This window comes from Nannobrachium achirus (genome assembly GCF_963921795.1).
Source record: "Nannobrachium achirus genome assembly, chromosome: 21".
In the NCBI taxonomy this organism is placed as follows: Eukaryota; Metazoa; Chordata; class Actinopteri; order Myctophiformes; family Myctophidae; genus Nannobrachium; species Nannobrachium achirus.
In genome coordinates this window covers 32,565,072-32,585,654 of record NC_137828.1, presented here as the reverse complement: position 1 = coordinate 32,585,654, position 20,583 = coordinate 32,565,072, and the positions used below count along the sequence as shown (strand labels likewise).

The window sequence follows — 20,583 nt, the reverse complement described above, 5'->3', positions numbered from 1 at the left end:
AGCCTTCATTTGGCATAACAAATTGCTGTTAGAAGCATGCCTAAAGAGTAATAATATAAACACATGGGCCATGCATTAAAACAAAGTACAGTGAAATAAAAGGCTATTCCTCAGCGGGGCTCTGAAGGGAATACACACAGGCTGTAAAACATGTGCAACACTTTCCACACATACAAAGGTGCTAAAAATAAATTGGCTTAATAAATCCGGGTCCTAATAGACCTGAAGACAGGTATATAAGCTGCTCATAAAATAGCGAGTGTGGTGTACTGTATGAGGCTGTAAAAGTAGATGCTCTCAATAGATCCATACAGGGGTGTCGCACCAAATTCTGGGCCCTGGGTACAAGGATTCACTACAGGCCATGGGGGAGGGTTAACCCATTTAGACTGGGAACGCATTATTTTGTGCTTTAACTATTGAAAAATAGCAGATATACAAGCTCACAGCGTGGCACAATATGTTTCTATGTCAGTGGTGCTCAAACTTTTTCATGTGAAGGACCCCCCAAAATGATATGTATTTGGCCACGGACCCCCATCTCAAAATCTTTCGTTCCAGGGACCCCCCCAGAAGCAAAATCGGAGTTACAAATGCTTGCTTAAAAGAAAATACATATATTCAAAGATTTGTACACATTTTCATGACTTTTCAAAAATAGCAGATCTACAAGCTCGCAGCGTGGCACTCGGTGACTCGGTGCCACGCTGTAAGCTTGTATATCTGCTATTTTTCAATAGTTAATGTATAAAATAATGAAGGCCCGCCTCCACCTTGGGCCCTAGTAACTCAGTCCCACTCCCCCCCTTGTGACGCCCCTGGATCCATACCTCAGTGGTATAAAATCCGCGTCCTAATAGACCTGAAGACAGGTATATAAGCTGCTCGTAAAATAGTGAGCGTGGTGTACTCCAGTGGTTCTCAACCTGTGGTTCGGGACCCCCAGGGGGGGTCCCCAAATTTTTTTTTTTGGGGGGGTCCCCAGATAATTAACATAATGTGCAACATTGTTTTCTCACTCAACAGTAAACAAACCAACATAACGTTTAAGTGTATAGAGGGTTTCTGCACATTTCTAAAGTGAAAAATTAAACATTGGCCAAACTGTCACATATTAGAGGCAGAAATTGTGAAAATATCCAATCTACATGCTCACAACGCCTCGCAACTGTGAGCATGTAGATCGGCTATTTTCACAATAGAACCGTGCTATACAAAATGTAATGCCTCGGGTGCCCGCTGGCCTACTGGTCCAGGCACATACCACCATTGGCATGGATGCCTGGTGGCGTCGCCGGTTCGATTCCCGATCCGGACGACCTTTGACGCATGTCACTCCCCATCTCTCCCCCCAGTTCCTGTCAGTCTACTGTCCTATCAATAAAGGCATAAAATTCCCAAAAAGAAATCTTAAAAAAAAAGAAGAAAAAAAAATGTATTGCCTCAACTCTTGGTGCTCATCAGGGTGGGGGGGTCCTCAGGTTGTGCCCTGAAAAGGTTGAGAACCACGGGTGTACTGTATGGTGTAAAAATGAGGCTGTAAAAAATAGATGCTCTTAATAGATCCATACCTCGGTGGGGGTCTGAGGGAGGGTGGAGGCCTTGTATCCTAGCTGCAGGAGCATGGCTTCGGCCGCGTTGCGCTTGGCCACCTTCTTGTTGGGTCCGGTTCCCGTGGCAACTTCGACGCTCACCTTCACCTGCACACAAGAGCGATCGCGCGCGCGCGCGCACGCACGCACGCACGCACGCACACACACACACACACACACACACACACACACACACACACACACACACACACACACACACACACACACACACACACACACACACACACACACACACACACACACACACACACACACACACACACACACACACACACACACACACACACACACACACACACACACAAAGAGTCAGGCATTAAAACTGATGGATGTTTTTTTCCTTCTTAGATTTAACTTTGAAGTCTAACAAAGTCCCTTATGATCTCATTCCAAACATGGCTGCAAGGTGTCGATGGATCAAACAACGTCTGATCGACACTCGGGTTACACAGGTACATTCTGCAGTGACTATTCTCAGCCTTACAAAACGAAATATTCCTTCCAGTAAAGCAGAACCATTTCAAAGTTTGACATGCTCCGGCTTCTAGGCAGAACGCGGCCAGCGATTTACATTACGAGTTAAGTGGCTCAGACTTGAAAGTGTTTGTTTTTCGTCGGTCCGAAACATTAAATCTGTCCACGCAGAATGTAAGCAGATATTTGCAAGAGAATATCAAACGTCATTATGTTATGTAAACACACAATTACACTGTACAAATATCGTTCTCCGGGAGCCCGGGACCCGAACGGCACAGGCCTCCATGCGTTCACTCAAGTGGCCTTGACAAGGTCCCTAAGTGCTCTTCTGACAAACCCAAGTAGTCCACAAGATTTATTATGGAGGAAAGATTCAATAAATTACTTAAATAAATAAAAGCACCATTTCATGAAATGAAAAAGTCATCAGTCCCGTAAAAGCCCTTTGACACAAGGTAGAGTGAGTTTGCCGTAACTACTGCTGGTAGTGTCAAACAAAAGACTTGCGAACAGAGACTCATTTGAGCCCGACTGCCTACCAAGGGGAACAATGTGGAAATTTTAGAAGTGAGTGGGCCGCACAAAAGGCACACACACAAGCAGGGCCTAATGCCTGCATGAAAGAGCCATGGAGAATAGGTTTGAGGCTGAATTACTGCCTGACGCTAAGAGAAGCCCTGTTTTTCAATGAATGGAGAGGGGAGGGGGGTATGGAGAGAGAGAGAGAGAGAGAGAGAGAGAGAGAGAGAGAGAGAGAGAGAGAGAGAGGGGAGGAAGAGAGTGAGTCATAAAGACAAGGGGATGGAGAGATGGAGGGGAAGATGGGAAGAAAAGAACGAGGACAAGAAGCAAAGAATTCCAGGTAATTCCATGATATGTACAAGTGACACTGGACGGGGCAACACCAGCAATGAGCAGTGTACTTCCCAGGACTTGCATTCGAAGCTCCTGAGTACAAACTTAACTCTCAGAGGATTTAGCTGTGTATTACCCCATTCTTTTAACCCACTGTGAACATTTTGACCATGAATCTATTGATGAGATCAATGTCCAAGCAATCGTCAAAGATAGTAAATAATGCTAAATAAGTTCACAACAGATTATTTTAGGCCTTGACTAAAAGGATTGCAGAGATCGTAGGACGTAGGGCAGGGTTCCCCAATAGGCGGCCCACGGGCCATTTGAGGCCTGCACCCTAACCCTGTGTGTGTGTGTGTGTGTGTGTGTGTGTGTGTGTGTGTGTGTGTGTGTGTGTGTGTGTGTGAATGTGTCCAGCTGATGCCAGTAAGTAGTTGACGACCCCTCGTTAATGGATCAAAGGAAGGCAACTGGCAACTGGCTGCTGTTATACAGCAGCCAGTTGTATAACAGCTAATTGGTTAATTGGTTCTTAACTTATTTTGTTTCAACTTTAAAGAGTGCATTTCTCATAATAATTATACGGTAATAATGGCGGTATAAGAGCAGCAACTACACTAATACCTGTATATCTGAACTGTCGCTGAACCCTGAACGTAGGGTATGTAACACAATTTTCATGTTATTGTGTAGTATGGCGGGCCATAGAATTGAGCTTTTCCATGTATAGCTCAGGACCCAAAAGGTTGAGAAGAAACATGGCCATTTGCAGCGTGCCTTTCATCAGTCCCCATTCTGTTGGGATTTAATAAGCAATAAAACATTTATTACCCATGAATTAAGGTTGAGAGGACAAGACCTTCAAAATCTGATTCCGTTGAGGAAACCCACCTCGTTAGCTCAACCACATTTCAGCAGCATTGAAGGCAGGTAGCGCCATCGTAAGCCTACCATAGAAGCATGAAATGACATTTTAATAGCAAAAAGTGTTCGCCGTGTTCCACTGGAAAGAACAGAGCCGTACAGATGGATGGTCATCTATTCAGGGATTTAGCTGAATGCTATAAACACAAGGGATATTTAACACAGCTATTCAAATATTTAAGAGGTTGGGAGAGACAGGATGACAGGTGGAGAGATTTGTGTGTGTATGTGCACATGCGTGTGTGTGTGTGTGTGTATGAGTGTGTGAGAGAGAGAGAGAGAGAGAGAGAGAGAGAGAGAGAGAGAGAGAGAGAGAGCAAGCGCGAGCTAGACAGAGAGTGTAGGAGGGAGTGTGCTGGGGCTTAACAGCCATAACAGCACACAGCAGAGAATTTAAAGTTTCATAATCCATCATCTAATACATACGCAACAGCACGCGGGAGTATTGAATGCATTCGTCAAGGCTAAAATAATGTAAAGGAAAAAAAGGGAACAGAAGACAAATGTTACTAAAACTGAGCTTGGAAGTGGTTCCTATCGGATTTGAAACATAAAATATAGTGTTTCTTGTAAATAATGACTATAACCCTAGTGGTCTCTGTTGGGGCATTCCGTGCGCTCGCAATGTGGCGGCCACAGATCGTGCTCGTGCTTGTCAAAGTCAAGTCCCAATGAATGGTGTCCCTCTCTATTGTGTGCTACAGATCTAGCAAAAACAAATAATATCCACAAAAACAGGGTCTGCGTAGGCCGCGGTTGGAGGTAGGGTGACAGTGTGGCTCAGCAGTCACCTCTGGTTTAATAGCATCAGGCATGCTGGCTCAGATTCCCCGCCGCCGTCACATCGGCAGACATTACATCCGGGCAGACGCAGATAAACACTCCTCGTCCCAAAACCCCCCTCTGAGGTGTTTCATTTATAATTGGGATGCTTCTAGGGCACTTTTGGAACTTGAACGGCGTTGTTTAAAACGCAACGTCTCCCCATAATTCTATCAGAGGTGACATTGACAGGCGCGTCCCATAGATGCACCACTCCCTACAGTTTACACATCTGGTCCTGCACAGGCAAGTGTTCAGTGAGTGGTTAGACACCCCACTGAACACTTTTGATTATGTAAAACTAAACTGAAAAGGAGCATCTGTGTTTTCCCAGCGTTTTGTCTCTCCCGCTGTCCATGTCTCAGGTTGACACCAGCGGTACAGCCCCACTGATATCCAGTGTTGTACCCGAACGCGTTCAATGAAAGATTCATCATTCATATTTTGGGGCGAATGTGAACTGAACGTTCTTTTTTTCCGCTTGATGAACGTTATTGACGAACGTGTTCATTCTGACGTCCGTGAACGGCGCTCGTCGGCCCGTTCGTACGGCGGTCCGCGGTCGTCTGAACTTTCCCAACACTGCTGATATCTCGGTTTGGCCGACATATCGGCCGTACTGTATATTTGACTTTTCCGACCACGGTATCTGCAATTTTACCACCGACCGTGTCCCACTTGCAACGTGGTGACCCTATTTTGAGGGTGACAATTTTCTCAAGTCCTTCGTCCTTCAAAAGGACCCAGGATTATTCAAGATTTAGAAGCTCGGCTTCTAAATCGAGCTTCTAAATCCTGCGTGTGCCGAATTTGAAGCCGGTGGGACGAACGGTTCTTGAGATACGCTGCTCACATACTCACATACTCATAGAGATTTCTCGCATTTATTTTAAGATTTAATCGGCAGTTGCCATGGAAACCCGCCACTTTACTCCTTTCTGCAGCTCGGGGAAAAAGTAATCAGAGTAAATGTAATCAGAGTATTTTTTCACAGTACTATTTTCTTTCACTCAGAGCAGAAAAGTAACAATCGCAGGCATCAGTGCTTTTGTAACGGCCGGTAGAGAAGGCTGCGTTTCTAAACATCTAAACGTGATTTAAAGATTAGATTAGGAGATAAATGCACTTTTGTGCAGCAGCATAACACTGCTCTCTACGAGGGAACCAGACCTCCCGGTCACGTGATACCTCGTTGCATTTCGGGAACTGGAGTGTTTCTCTTCACAGGCAGGTGCCTCGTACAGTACACTTCAGTTTACTGTAGATGACTGTACAACGGGGAGACATCCAATAGCGCTGGCACGTCGTGGACCTCCTATGAGCTATATTATGTTCCTCCATCTCTAACATGTGTACCTGCATGATGAACTCTCGGCGTCGGGGCATGCCCCTCTCAGACAGCAGCTGGTACTCTGGCTCTTTCTCCTTCTTGGCCTGCTGGATCTGAGCCAAGCGGCTGATAGGGTTCATGCCCTGGCCATAGTCTGGTCCCGTCTGCACAGTGGGGAGAAGAGGCAAACCTTATTGCCACATCACCTTTTTGCACATCGCGACACGTTGTGAGCTTGTAGATCTGCTATTTTCAAACATTTTTGTACTTTTTACTTTTTTTCTATTGATTACTCACCCCATGGAGACTTGAGTTCAATAATATGTTTAGTTTTTTGTCGCATTCCTACAGTAAGACACGTGCGACATGACTAGCTACTAGGCAGGACTACCTAAGAACTCTGGGAAGGGGGGCAGGACACGCAGGTCCCCCCCCCCCCCCCCCACCCCGAGCGGCGCGCGCACCACATGAACGCCTCCCGAACTAGACTTCGATCCTTTCAGTCCTCCGCAACATGAATGTGACAAAAAACAAAAAATATTATTGAACTCAAGTCTCCATGGCATGAGAAAAAAAGTCATTTTGGGGGTGAACTACTCCTTTAAGTATATATTTTGATGCCAATACTTGTGGACTTTTACTCACGTAACATTTTGAACACAGTCCTTTTACTTGTAACAGAGTATTTTTTATATTGCAGTATTAATACTTTTACTTAAGTACTGGACGCAAGGTAGATCAATAAAAAAAGATCTACCTTTACAGTAGTACAGCATAAAACTACAGGTGTGGTCTGTGTGCATGAGGTTAAACATGAGGTGCATAAGTACTGTACGTAGCACATCAGGAGGACAGTGGGGGTGTGGGGGGGCAGGAGAGAGGTTGGGGGTAGAGAAGAAAGGGTGGCATTTTATCACAATCTCACGCTGTGTCTGTGATCAGTGAATTGTGATTGTGATTGTCATTCACAATTGTGGGCTGCCATTTCCATGGTAGTAAATCACAGTTCATGCCTGGTTGTACAGTATGCATACATTTATACTTCTGAATGCATATAAAACTGGGGGTCCTTGAAATTAAAAAAAGGTTCGAGAATCACTGCGGTACATGAACCGTGGGTCAGCCTGTGACCATCAGGTACCTTGAGGATGGTCTTGGGGCGTTTCTTGTAATGTATCTTGGGCTTCTCCACGACGGGGATGAAGGGCAGCTTCTTCAGGTCTTGCAGGATGGAGAGGGCGGCGCGCTTCTTGGAGAGCTTCTTGCTGTTTCCCTCGCCCTCCGCGGAGAACTCCCCCACGCTGACGCGGGTCAGGAAGCTCTTCATGTGGGGCGGGCCACTCTCCTTCAACACCTGACGGAGAAGGGGATGAGCAGAGAGGTTTGTACTGAGGCTGTGAGGCCGCAATACGATATATATATCGCATATATCGGCGCGATATGGGCCTAAAAACGTATATCGGATCATTATCGTAATTCAGATAAAATATCCGATAGAACGCTCCGATATAAACACTCCATTCCAGGAGTCTGCTCCACGGTCACGCACAACGACCACAGCAGCAGTACAACAGAGTGAACTCTTGAAGAAAGCAAAGCCAGCAGACACTGCAGACCCAACAGCAACTCAGTGCAAAACTTGCAAAAAAGACACGACCACACGCTGGCTCCCAAGACCAACGACAAACGTTGCAACGTTCATGCAGAGCTATCGAGTTAGTGTAAGCAGCTATATCTTAGCCACCGGAGTGTGTGTGTGCACGTGTGTGTGTGTGTGTGTGTGTGTGTGTGTGTGTGTGTGTGTGTGTGTTTGTGTGTGTGTGTGTGTGTGTGCGTGTGCGTGTGTGCACGTGTGTGTGTGTGTGTGCGCTTCATGTGTAGAAGGGGCCAGGGGGAAAAAAAAAACCCTTATGAAAAAAAACGTCATAAGGGAGCTGATTTACAAGCTCTCAACATGTCATGCTGCAAGGTGTGGGCTTGTAGAGCGGCTATTTTCATAAAGATTGTAAAACTAGTGGAACAATTATAAACAAATACCCTTTTTTAACATTCCAGACTACAAAATCAGAAATAAATAGTACATTTATAAATATATACCGATATCAGACATCATAGAAAGACTTAAAATGATGTGCTATATCGTATCGGTCCATATCGGAATCGTATCGAATTAGATGCTTTCATATCGTATATCGTATCGAAGGTGAAACACAAGACCATGAAAGATCCTAGAGCAGAACTCAACTAGGGCTGCAACAGTTAATGGAAGTAATACATGTAATGGGTTATTAAAAAATAATTGATTTTGATAAAAGATAATCAATTGGGGGGAGGGACTGTTCAACGTATATATATTTATTTATTTTTTCAAGCTCTGTTTTGGGGCCTTTTATGCCTCTATTTGACAGGATATTAGACTGACGGGAAACGGGGAGAGAGATGGGGAGTGACATGCGGCAAAGGTCGTCCGGACCGGGAATCAAGCCGGCGACGCCGGCAGGATACACAAAGCCCATGTGGCACGCACCACGGCACCACGGCGCGTGCCACACCAGGCCAGCGGGCGCCCCGGTTCAAAGGTTTTTAAAGTGAAATTGAAAGTGATTAAGTGTGTTTGTGGGTTTTATAAATATTTAACCAATGTTAACCCATTTTGTGCCCCAGAAATTAACGGATTAAAATGTCCAGTGTGCCTCTCGCTGGCTCCATAAACGGCCAGTCTCTTATTTTGAAGGCCAGAAGTACATAGCTTAAACACTTCCGGTTTGACGTCATCGCGTCATTCACAGGAAGCGGTCATCGTCCACGTGGTGTTGTGTAATGGCGGAACGGAGCTTTTCAACATGTATTTTATAAGCGAGCATCTATTGCCATCCTCGCTTTGAAAGTGTTGTTTGGAGATAATGGACATTAAAGATGAGATTCCCCGTCTGCCTCAATGTTATGGGATTACTATTTTGTGCTCGTGGATCCGTGAGGATGATAAATCAGCGAGGGAGATCGTCTCGGGACCTTCCGCGCATGTACCCGGTAGGATAACCGCCGTTACAGTAATATATTACTTTTCGCGAGACATCTCGGGAATGGCACTGCGAACATCAAAGGGAATTTCGCGAGATATCTCGGGAATGGCACTAAATCGGTTAAGTATTAACAAGAGCTTTGGATCCATTGGAAGACAGGTTCCATTTTCCATTTCTGGAAGAGTAACTGTTTTGGACATTGCCCCTGACCGTGATGATATACAAGTCAATGCACACACAGTCACCTACATAGGACATCCAGGGTATCTGGGGAACGTCTGACCAACTTAAGCGAGAGAAGGAAACTGGAGCTAACAGATATGTTTCTGCTGCTTAGGTCCAAAAAGTCTAAGGCAGGGGTATTCAACAGGGGGTCCGGGACCCCTAGGGGGTCCTCAGAGTTACTACAAGGGGTCCGCCAAATCCTTGTGTGATAGGATAATAATTTTAAATTGAAAAACAACTTGAACCCTCGAATCCCTATACTCTGAGAACTTTAGCCAAAAATAGCAGATCTACAAGCTCTTAACGCCTCGCAGCTATTTTTGGCAAATAGGTTTGGTGTAGAGGTTAAAAAAAGCAGACAAAGTACAAAGTGAAAGGTCAAGTTTACGAAGTATCTGCGATTTAAGATTTTAAGCGGTTAAGTGTCAAACAAGTCTATGAATCTATCTATGAAATCGATGAAAATCTCCATCAGTTTACAGTTTACAGTTTAGGCATTTAGCAGACGCTTTTAATCCAAAGCGACTTACAATAAGCAGAAATACATTACTATAATACAAGATAACATGTCAGAACATCAACAACAATATAACAAATGCATTTGAATATCAATCTAAAACAATAAAATCAATGTTGACTAGCTTCTTGTATGGTCATTGAGTGTTTCAGTAGTGCTATGGGTCAAGGTGGAGTCTGAAAAGGTGAGTCTTCAGTCCACGGCGAAAGCTAGCGAGTGAGTCCGTTGTTCTAAGTGCGACAGGAAGTTTATTCCACAGCTTGGGGGCCAGGAGGGCAAACTGTCTCGGACGAGTGGATTTCTGACATTTATACAATATGAAGAGGGGGTCCCTGCTTCATCACCCTCTCTGCTAAGGGGTCCTTGGGCTGAAAACATTGAAGAAGACCCCTGGTCTAAGGTCTCAACGCTATTCAGCACGGCGGCATCTTCATCCCGGTCAAACCGTGTCGGCAGCCAGCGGGGAAGCATGTGACTGAACGAAAAGAGTGCCTGTGTGCAAAAAGTACAGTAGGCGTGCAGCCATTATGGACAAGTGTGGGGTATGGTCAGTATGTAGACCTCTCGGGATGTATTGCGTCGTATGCACAGAAACATGCATGTGTACGACGTCTACTTTGCAAGCAGCAGCACCAGGTGGTCTACAAACATCTGCTCTTGTTGGTCACAGTGCTACCCACCCACCCATATGCGTGTGTGTAATTCATACACAAACACACACAGGCACGCATGTGCACTGATGTGCACGCGCAGAAACACACACACACACACACACACACACACACACACACACACACACACACACACACACACACACACACACACACACACACACACACACACACACACACACACACACACACACACACACACACACACACACACACACACACACACATATAGATGACAGTCTCTGGTGATGAGAGTTCAGTTTCCTTTCTCAGCCTTTGGTCACCTGGGAGACGTAAAACAAACACCGGCTGGCGTTAGGTCATGCTTCTGCAATCACATCCACTTCCTGTGAAGTTCGAGAAGTTCGTTCGTGTGTGTGTGTGTGTGTGTGTGTGTGTGTGTGTGTGTGTGTGTGTGTGTGTGTGTGTGTGTGTTATATGCGCGTATATGTGTGTGTGTGCATGCGTGTGTGTAGCAGGTGGGGTTCTCCTCAACCTTAGTCACGGAAATACACAAGGACAAGACTTGGGTTTCATACATTGACTGGGTCCAACACTGCATGTTTAGTTGATGTGTTCACATGTGCACCCCCCCCCCACCCACCACCACCACCCCCAGTCCCCTCTGTCTCTCTAGATGTGCATGCTGTCTCTCCCTCGCACGCCCCTCAATCTCTCGCTCGTTTCTAACTATGTAATGTGTGTGCGGTGCTCTGCACACCGCAGCACAAATTGCAGTGATTTGTTGCAATCAAATGGAAGTTAATTTGAGCCTGCAAGGCAGATATTACACACAGAGACGAGCGGAGAGCCTTGAACATTCCTCAAATATCTCACAGAACATCCGTGTGATATTCACAAGACTATAGTGGGGAACAAACTCGTGCACTCGAGTGGCACACGCACAGCTGCATGTCGTCACTGTCGGCTCGAACCTTGTATGTCCAAAACAGTACGTTTTCAGGAAATGGGGGAGAAAATAACCTGCGTTCCGATGGAACCAGTGTAGTTACTATTTAGCCACAATCTCCTGTTAATACTTTTCATTGGTTAATGTTTATAAGATCCACAGACAGACTTCCACTTTCACGAAAAATAGCAGAAATAGCAGGTAGATCTGCCTAGGTCAAGCCAAGGGTCTTCAACAGGGGGTCCGGGACCCCTAGGGGGTCCTCGGAGTTACCACAGGGGTTCCTCCAAATCTTTGTGTGATAGAAGCTTTTTTTCCCTCCTTTTTTATATTATAGCCAAAAATAGCAAATCTACAAGCTCACAACGCCTCGCAGCGCGAGGCGTTGTGAGCTTGTAGATTAGCTATTTTCGGCAAAGAGGTTTGGTGTAGAGGGTAAAAAAGAGCAGACTAAGTACAGAGTGAAAGGTCAAGTTTATTAAGGATTGACGGTCTAAGTGGTTAAATATCTGAAAACACAAATTGACATGAATCCAAAATACACTGATGATTGTGCTGTCAAACAATTAAACTATATGGAATCTATGAAAAGGTTGAGGGGGTCCCTGCTTCATCTCTCTCTCAACTAAGGGGTCCTTGGCCTGAAAACGTTGAAGAACCCTGGCCTAGGTATTGATTTACAAAGGACATAAAGAAACATTTAAAGTATAAATATACATGTTTGTTTTACCCGAAAGCAAATATGTACTGTGCATTCACATTTCCCTCTTTCTCTTATATCACTAAGCTCAAGCGCCAATCGAAGCACTGGAAGGAATAAATCAAGCGCGCGCAAACGAAAGGAAAACGCAACAATCGTCATGTGACCACACATAAATCAAGCTGCAGTGAAAATTCAATGTGTCATGGTTACAAAGCTTCCTCTTGCCTTACTGTTCCCACATGTAAGGAATGACTCAGCACTTTCTGCAACAGCCCAGCTATGATGTATGTCATGGAGACAGAATAAGGTATTTTTAACAGCTCAACTGTATTTCATTCCCGTTTGGTCAAAACTGTGAATAGCTGACCCACATCAAATTGCTACTGTATGTGCCTGCATGAAATCCCTTGTTAACCTTTCTGACATTTGCACTGTCCTTGTCGACACACTTGTTAGCCAGTCAATATTGCCGTTAAGTAGGGCTGAGCAATTAACCAAAAACATATCGAAACCAAAATTAGAATCAATGACTAACTTCATCTTGCTCATTTAAGTTAATCGATTAACAGAGAAGCACTGTTTTTTTTCCATGAATTTTAGTATTTAACTAATTCTGTGCCTATCCCAAACATGTTCGGCTTTATTTCAATCCAATACATTTTTTTTGTATTAATTGACTTACCCTGAGCTGCTTGTAGAGTCATGGGTGGTCCTGGCTCGTCCTACGCTAGCCAGCTAGCCATTTTACATGGTCCGACGATATATTCCATTAAAAATGGTTTAAAATACATTTTTGAGCCCCCCAATGTTCACCAAATGTTCAGCGCCGCTTCCGGAACGTAGTCCAGTGTGCCTATCCCGAACATGTTCGGCTTTTTTAATGAAATTAATAAAATGATCCGAGGCCTTCTGAAGCCTGAGCCTAAATTTAAAATCCAGTGTCCCAAATCCCGGGGACGCCATGCCGGCCGTTAGCCGCGAACGGCGCCGCGAATCGCCGCCGAATCCAATGAAAAACCACATCTTTGGAGGCCCATATCTCTGGATTGTGTTTTTAGGGATGTGGCGCAAGGTTTATTTACGGCGAAATCGCCGAAAAATGATCTTTAAAATGACAAAATGGGAATAGCTATTCTGTTAGCATTATCATCCGGGACCTTTCCATGACGTGCACGAACGTGAGCACGCGCGTCACTGCAACGTGAGCCCCCGGATGCTAATGCAGTCCCCTATGGGAGAAAGTCTGGCATTCTTTGGTGCCCTCTAGGGGCTGGCACTGGAAGCGTTAATATCAAAGATATATATCAACATTAAATTAACCAGATTTTTCATAATTGACTAAATCAATTAGTCTGATTAACTACTTAACCCTGCATTATACTTGGTTATACAATGGTGGCATACAAGAATAGTGAAAATAGATGCAACGCATTGTGTGGGCATGTAGAACTATCAAAATGTAATTTTTTTCCCCATTAACCGTAATCACAGCAAATGTTTGAAATAATCGTGATATTGATTTGAAATCATATCGCCCAGCCCTATGCCGTATAGTATAAATTTGAGAAATTCGCATTCTGAGTATCACTCGTCCTCTCTACCTCTCTGAGGATTCACTCCGGTTCTGATCATTACTTTGAGAAGGAAATGCCTTGGATGTCTTGGATCGGTGACGTCGTGTCAGATATCCGATATCCCAATATGACTTAATCATATCGGGACCCGATATCTATAAGATATCAGTGCATCCCTATCTACCAGCTCACAACGTGTCACGGATTCAGTGCATCGTGCAAGCTCGGAGATCAGTTATTTTCAGCACACAACATCGTTGTAAGAAGTACTAATCGGGCTCAAGGCGGTTTTGTCTCGTTGCAAATCTTTGGTCTGAACTTAAGCTTAAGATCCATCCATCCATCTTCAACCGCTTATCTGGAATCGGGTCGCTGGGGTAACAGTTCCAACTGAGACTTCCAGATTTCCTTATCCCGAGCAACTTCCTCCACTCCCTCAGGGAGTATACCGAGGCGTTCCCAAGCCAGTTTGGAGATGTAATCCTTCCACCTGGTCTTTGGTCTGCCACGGGGTCTCCTCCCAGCGGGACATGCATCGAGGACCTTCCTAGGAAGGCGCTCAGGGGGCATCCATACTAGATGCCCGAACCACCTAAGCTGACTCCTTCCCAAGTGTAGGACCAGCGGTTCTACTCCAAGTCTCTCTCGGGTGACTGAACTTCTCACCCTATCTCTAAGGGAGATACCAGCCACCCGCGACCTTATACTTTCGGTCATGACCCACACTTCATGACCATAGGTGAGAGTAGGAACGAAGATTGCTCGGTAGACAGAGAGCTTTGCCTTCCGGCTCAACTCTTTTTTCTTCACAACAGATAAGTTGTTATTATGTCCAATGAATGGATCATTAGATTGTGTGGAGAGACCTGGCCTAACTTTCAGTGTCTGGTGTTAGAGGAGAATATGAATAATAAGGATGACAGGAGATGGAGGAAAAAGTGAGTTGTCGTCCGTTGTACAGATGTCTTCCACTCTGCAGCTGTTTGTCTCACTCTCACACTTAATCAGTCACTCACTTAATTCATCACGTTAAAGTTTAAACCCTCTAGACTTGGTAAACTGAACCTGAGTTCACTCTGTACTTTTTTCCCCGTCTACACCAAATCTCTTCTACAAGCTCACAACACATCGCAACACTGTGCTTGGTAAACTCGAACATCCCCAGAATAGGGATGCTGTGGTTCAAGTGGTTAATCACTCTCTTTCATAGTTTCTCTATATAGAGAGTGATGGTGACCTAAGAAAGCATTAAACAGTATCACAACAGAGAAGGGAATTCATATGTGCAACAAGTCCATTTGAGACCGTACGCTCTCACCGCGTTAAATGAACAGGATTTTACTATGTGGGAAGATCTGTCATCCAATCTGTGAAAAGGCTCGTCTTGTTATTTTGTCCATGCACATACAGTATCCCTGCCACCTCTCTCTCTTGTGCACGCACGCACACGCGCGGGCAATGCACACGCGCGGGCAATGCACACTATTGAATATATGCACAGTGCACACTCACGTTAACATCTTCGTCAGGTCATGGAAATGGCTATATGCACACTCGTGAGCTTGGGTCTTGTTACTTGAGTACAGGGATTATTGGAGGATATGGGGGGTGCCCAGAAATGTTCTGCAGGACAGGTGATGACATTGTCACATCTGCCAAACACACACTCACACGGACACACACACATACACCCGGACAGGTTGTCTCGGAGGGGCTTTACTGTTAAGTCCATTTCTCCACCTTGAGAAGTGACAGCACACAGGACTGCGGGACTTGGGTAGGGGGGTGTCTTGTAAGGACACGCTTCCTTTTGGTTCCCCTGCTCAACCCCCCCTCCTCCCCCCCCACACCATACACCCCCGCCACGTCACCGCCTGCGAGAGTGCGACTACGAGGTGAGCCGAGGACAACGGCACAGGTTCACACTTCATACAAAGACCACGGAGGTGAAACAGCCATGAAAACGTGACAACTGATGACAGACAGCGATTTGGTTGAACACACACACACACACAGATATAGTAGGATCTCCAGGATAGTCAAGGAGAGATTGAAGCAATAGAAATGCTGCCTCTGTGTGTGTGTATGTGTGGCGTATATCGTATTTAGCGGAGAGACGGAGGGCGAGAAGAGACACTGACTGGTGTCACACGCTCTCGTTGGCCCGGGATGGCGGCAGACAAACTGTAGTCAGCCTCGTTGGCAGACGACACGGGATCCGCGCAGCGCCGATGGGATTTCAGCGCCTCCTTTTCATTCACGCGCACGCCGCTGCACCGCGCGTACGCGCATGTACACGACACATGCGCGAGGCAAACACAACAAACATGCCCCATCCGTCTCCCGTCCTGGCGATAAGGATCGGGTTATAACGCAGGAGGAAACGCACTGTTACTCAAGGTTTTTCCCCTTTTTTTTCTGCCTTTCAAATCCCTCATCCTCTCACTTCTTTTCTCTCTATTGCTAATTTTTTTCTTTCTTTCTTTCTCCTTGTCCTCCTGTGTGAGGCCTTCCCTTCGGCCTCTCAGGGAGACATCAATACCCAGAGTGGGCCGGGGATGGGTGCAAACGAGACCTCAGGTACTCTGAGGAGGATGCTATGGGAGCAGGGTGGGACAATGGCAAGGACTTGGTCGAAGGAAGAAAAGCTCTTTTGTGATGCGCGGCGGATGGACAGGCCCCGAGGGGGAAGCTGCTTGTTGTACAAGATGGGTGGTTCTTGGCTTCGGACCCTTCATCTCCCGTGTCCTCCTTTTTGGAAGAAGACGGGCTCTCTGTCCAAAAGCGCGAGCGGTGATTTATAGATTGGTTCCTCTTTGATGCTGACATCTGTTTGATATAACCTGATGGGAGTGGGGGTGTGTGGGGGTTAAGTCAGCCTCCTTGGGCTGGCGACGAGTCGACGACCCACCTCGTCGCGGCGGGGAGGAGGGGGAGGAAAGCAGACACTCGCTGCAGTGACTCATGGGTAATTTCATGCTCCAGTGGCGGCAAAAAAAAGAATATTGCTCTTTTTTTGTTTGTCTTGCAAGGCCTTCACACGGAAGACGGTTGTTTGAGTTTTGCAGCCTGATTGCGTGTGTGTGTGTATGTGTGAGAGGGTGTTTCTAGTTTGATGGTTATTGAGAAGGAAAGTGTGCCATTTCCTCTGGAGGCATCAGAAGAGGACACGTTAGAGGGGATGTGACATGGCATGGTATGGGGATGATGCCAAAGGCTGAATGATGCCTTGTAATGGTTCAGATGTGTAAGAAGAGACCGACAGAGCCATGGTGTGCAACTTACCACATGGGCTTTGGATTCTCGGCATAGCCGGCACTGAGCGCATTATTGCATGCAACACTGTGATTGAACATGTACGACACGCTACAAGAGGCCATAGGCAGAAACAGGGGGCGAGAGACTGAATTTATACTTAGTGTGAGCGCTGGTGTCGCGCACTGAAAATAGCTCAACTACAAGCTCTCAACACGTCTCAGCACGATGTGTCGTAAGCTTTATATCTGCTATCTTTGGTGCATTTAAGTCAGGCATCAGAGGGATGCACGGTCTCTAATGGCGATTAAAACAAGATTATGACACACATACAGTAGGCAGTTGACGTCAAATCCCAGATTTAGCCACCTAAAATAATTAATTGTGGTTCCTGGAAAAAACAGCCAGGTCATTCACCCAATGAGTAAATGGCGTTATCAAACAAAGAAGGGGGGGGAAGCTAAAGGGCGGAATGGACGGCTTTCCAGATTAAGTCAACAGAGTGAGAAGTATCTCCCTCCCTATTCTTTCCCTCCCTCCCTCACTCCGTTTCTCTGCGTCCGTAACACGCCTCCACACTCTCTGTGATTTTTAGGGAGTGATGGAAGGGGAGACGGTCGGGGAGGAATCGTGTGCAGGAAGGGAGGGGTGCGCGTAGAGTAAACGGAACCTCCCCTTGTTTTTGGCACCTTGCGGAGCCGCGGAGAATTCGAAGGAGGTGATCAGGGAGATGGGAGGCCGGATGAGTCAGTTGGGAGACGCTGGAAGCCAAGGGGAACGAACGGACCCGCCGGGGTCGTGTGAGGATACATCGTCCCACGTCATCTGTTTAGACAAGATGGCGAGAGAAGGCGAGGTGGAAGTCTGACAATGTTGGGGGGGGGGACTCAGCGCAAGGGACGCTTGAGCAAGGTGCTGTAGTAGTTAACCCCAAATGAATCAGTCAAACAAATGCATAGACAAGAAACAGTGGTTGTACTGGGTAGCTACTGTACCAGGTGTGTGTGTGTGTGTGTGTGTGTGTGTGTGTGTGTGTCTGTGTACACATTTCGATAACCCTTGAATGAAACTGACAATGTCCACAGCCTAGTTACTCACCCAACATGTTACCGTTTCTATGTACTGTACTTCTAGTGTCCTGTATTTCTTAACTTAAAACTGCTGTGCTATTTATCGCTTATTGCGACCGAAGGTCACAGTATACCATGAGAAATGTCGCAGCTTGTCTCCGTATGTCTGTGTCAGTCCTTCCTTCAGTCAGTCAGTCAGTACACATTTTTACAGTCCATTGTTTTTCTTGTCTCTGTAACATCACTCTGACATCATGCTCTGATGTCACTGTGATGTAGGGGAACCACTCTTAACAGAATGGGTTTGCTGCTCTGACATCACACTCTGGCTTCATGTCCCTTTTATGCCCATATATTTTATGCCCATATATAGTCGACAATGTGATGTCGGAATATGCCCATATATGGGCATTCCAAGTTCACACTTGCAAATTAATTACATCCTTGTCTGTTTTATGCCCATACTGTATATGGAGATCCCCGTCTCAGTGTCATCAATATTCTCATCTAGTGCCTATCCCGCGAAATATTAAACGGTGTTTAAAGTGCCGATCCCGGGATGTCGTGCGAAATATACTGTATATACAGTAAAGCTGGCATGGGCTCACCTTCGGTCCGGCTATCACTGTGGCACTGGTGAAGTCCGCGATTCGTTTCCATCGCACGTCCACGTGCACGCATAGTGATCCCATCCCATAGAAAACAATGGTCCTTCTCATCTTTACAGTCCATTTTCTCCAAAAAGACGTTTGATGCCAAGGATGGCATTGGATTCTCGCTAAAATAGCACAAGCATGAAGGCATCCATCTTAGATCTTTGTTTACGTTCTGGACCGGAACTAGTCACGGGTGAATCTTGAACATCGTCAAGTGGGAATTGTGAGCTCGATCTACTTCCGGCCTTCAAAATAAGGGAGTGGCCGCGAATGGAGAAAAGACACCGGCACTTTGGACAATTAACCCTATTAAGCGCATATCTGGGAATGCCCATATATGGGCATGTTCTGACATGCTCATATATGGGCATTCCCAGATCGCACTTGCAAATTAATTACGTCCTTGTCCGTTCTATGCCCATATATGGAGATCCCTGTCCCGATGTCATCAATATTAAGGGCATATCTGGGAATGCCCATATTTGGTAATGCCCATATATGGGCATGTTCTGCCAATCTCAACAGGCACTGTTGAGATTGGGTAACTGGTCCGATATACATCACTGGCCAGATGGCCAAGAATTGGCGCGACCTCATGGCGAGGTCGCAAGTCGCCCTGAGGCGTCTTACTGGTATAATATGGCGGGGGGTAACATGAAAGAGTGAAAACAAAAGGGCGATTACGATTTCCATAAGTGCACAAATGCTCTTTCACCTTGCTATACGTATAGTATATACTGCATTAGGACAACTACTGTAGTCTGGGGAGTTCCACTGAGTATTACTGTACTGGATGAGACAAATGGATGGTTTATCTCATGAATGGAGTCAGCTTAGAAAGAACATTGGATCACAGTGAGTGAGCGCACTCAATTCTATTGCATCAGTCCTGAAACATTCAGAGTGACACACACAATACACAATACCTAAAAAGATAAGGGTGATGAGCTATCAGAAAATTCCCAGACACAAATTTTCAAATAGTGAAATGTAACTAACACCACAGAGGTGGTTAAAGACATCTGAGTCATCGTGTATGTATTCCTCTTGTTGTCAATGGGGCGACGCAGTCATATTACTGTGACCGCTCCATCAACAGCTTCCTACACCGTGCTTCCATGTTCCCCCTGAGGGCAAACACCATATAGACCACACATGGGCAACTGGCGGCCCGGGGGCCACATGCAGCCCCCACCCTCATGTAATGCGGCCCACAGGTTAATACCGGAATACTGATATATTGATTTCAGCTGTTACAATTCCAAACATGACCCGCTTTAATTCCGTCATATTGTCTATATTAGTAGCTTAATGACTAGTATAGTAGTATTGAAATGTATTTTCTTTTATGTCCAATGTATTTGTATTTAGGTTCATAAAGTTAACATGAGTGTATAACTAAATGCGTTGGAAATGAAATCAAAATGTTACATTTCAGGATTCCAATTAAAAAATAACAAAAACTAATTCAGGATTCCAATTCAAAAGAAGCAAAAATAGCTGATCTACAAGCTCAAAACGCATCACAGCGCGATGCGTTTTGAGCTTGTAGATCTGCTATTTTTGCTTCTTTTGTAAGAGATACTAGAATGACAAAGTTGGATGTAGCAATAAGCAATGTGGCCCTCTGGAGTGAAGGTGGAAATATAGTGGCCCTCACCATCATCAAAGTTGCCCACCCCTGATATAGACCAAGCTGATCTGTCACTGGATTCTTCAAACACTTACCACATCGAGACATTTCCAGAGGAAATCATGACTACTCACATAGAAAGCCTCCTTGCTTAGATCCCAAGTGAGACCTACAATTCTTACGTACGACCACGTGGACAGGGGGTATTTCAGTGCTCATCAAGCGGTTTGGATTGAGTCAAGGACCCATTTTATGATTAGAACATTTCTCTGGACGCCCTTTGCATGAATTTAAAAATGCTTTCAATTGACATTTTAAGATG

At 45.6% G+C, this 20,583-nt stretch overlaps 1 protein-coding gene across 3 annotated transcripts in view; it reads right to left on the bottom strand.

Annotated features, from left to right (window-relative positions):
• The window catches only part of stau2 (staufen double-stranded RNA binding protein 2), a 176,060-nt gene that overhangs the window by 97,080 nt on the left and 58,397 nt on the right, over positions 1-20,583 (bottom strand). For all 3 annotated transcript variants that reach the window (XM_080751538.1, XM_080751537.1, XM_080751539.1), the window contains exons 8-10: positions 7,166-7,378; positions 6,051-6,188; positions 1,572-1,700 (exon numbers count right to left, since the gene is read on the bottom strand). In XM_080751538.1, coding sequence (XP_080607664.1) covers positions 1,572-1,700; positions 6,051-6,188; positions 7,166-7,378 — 480 coding nt within the window. The remainder of the gene's footprint in view (positions 1-1,571; positions 1,701-6,050; positions 6,189-7,165; positions 7,379-20,583) is intronic.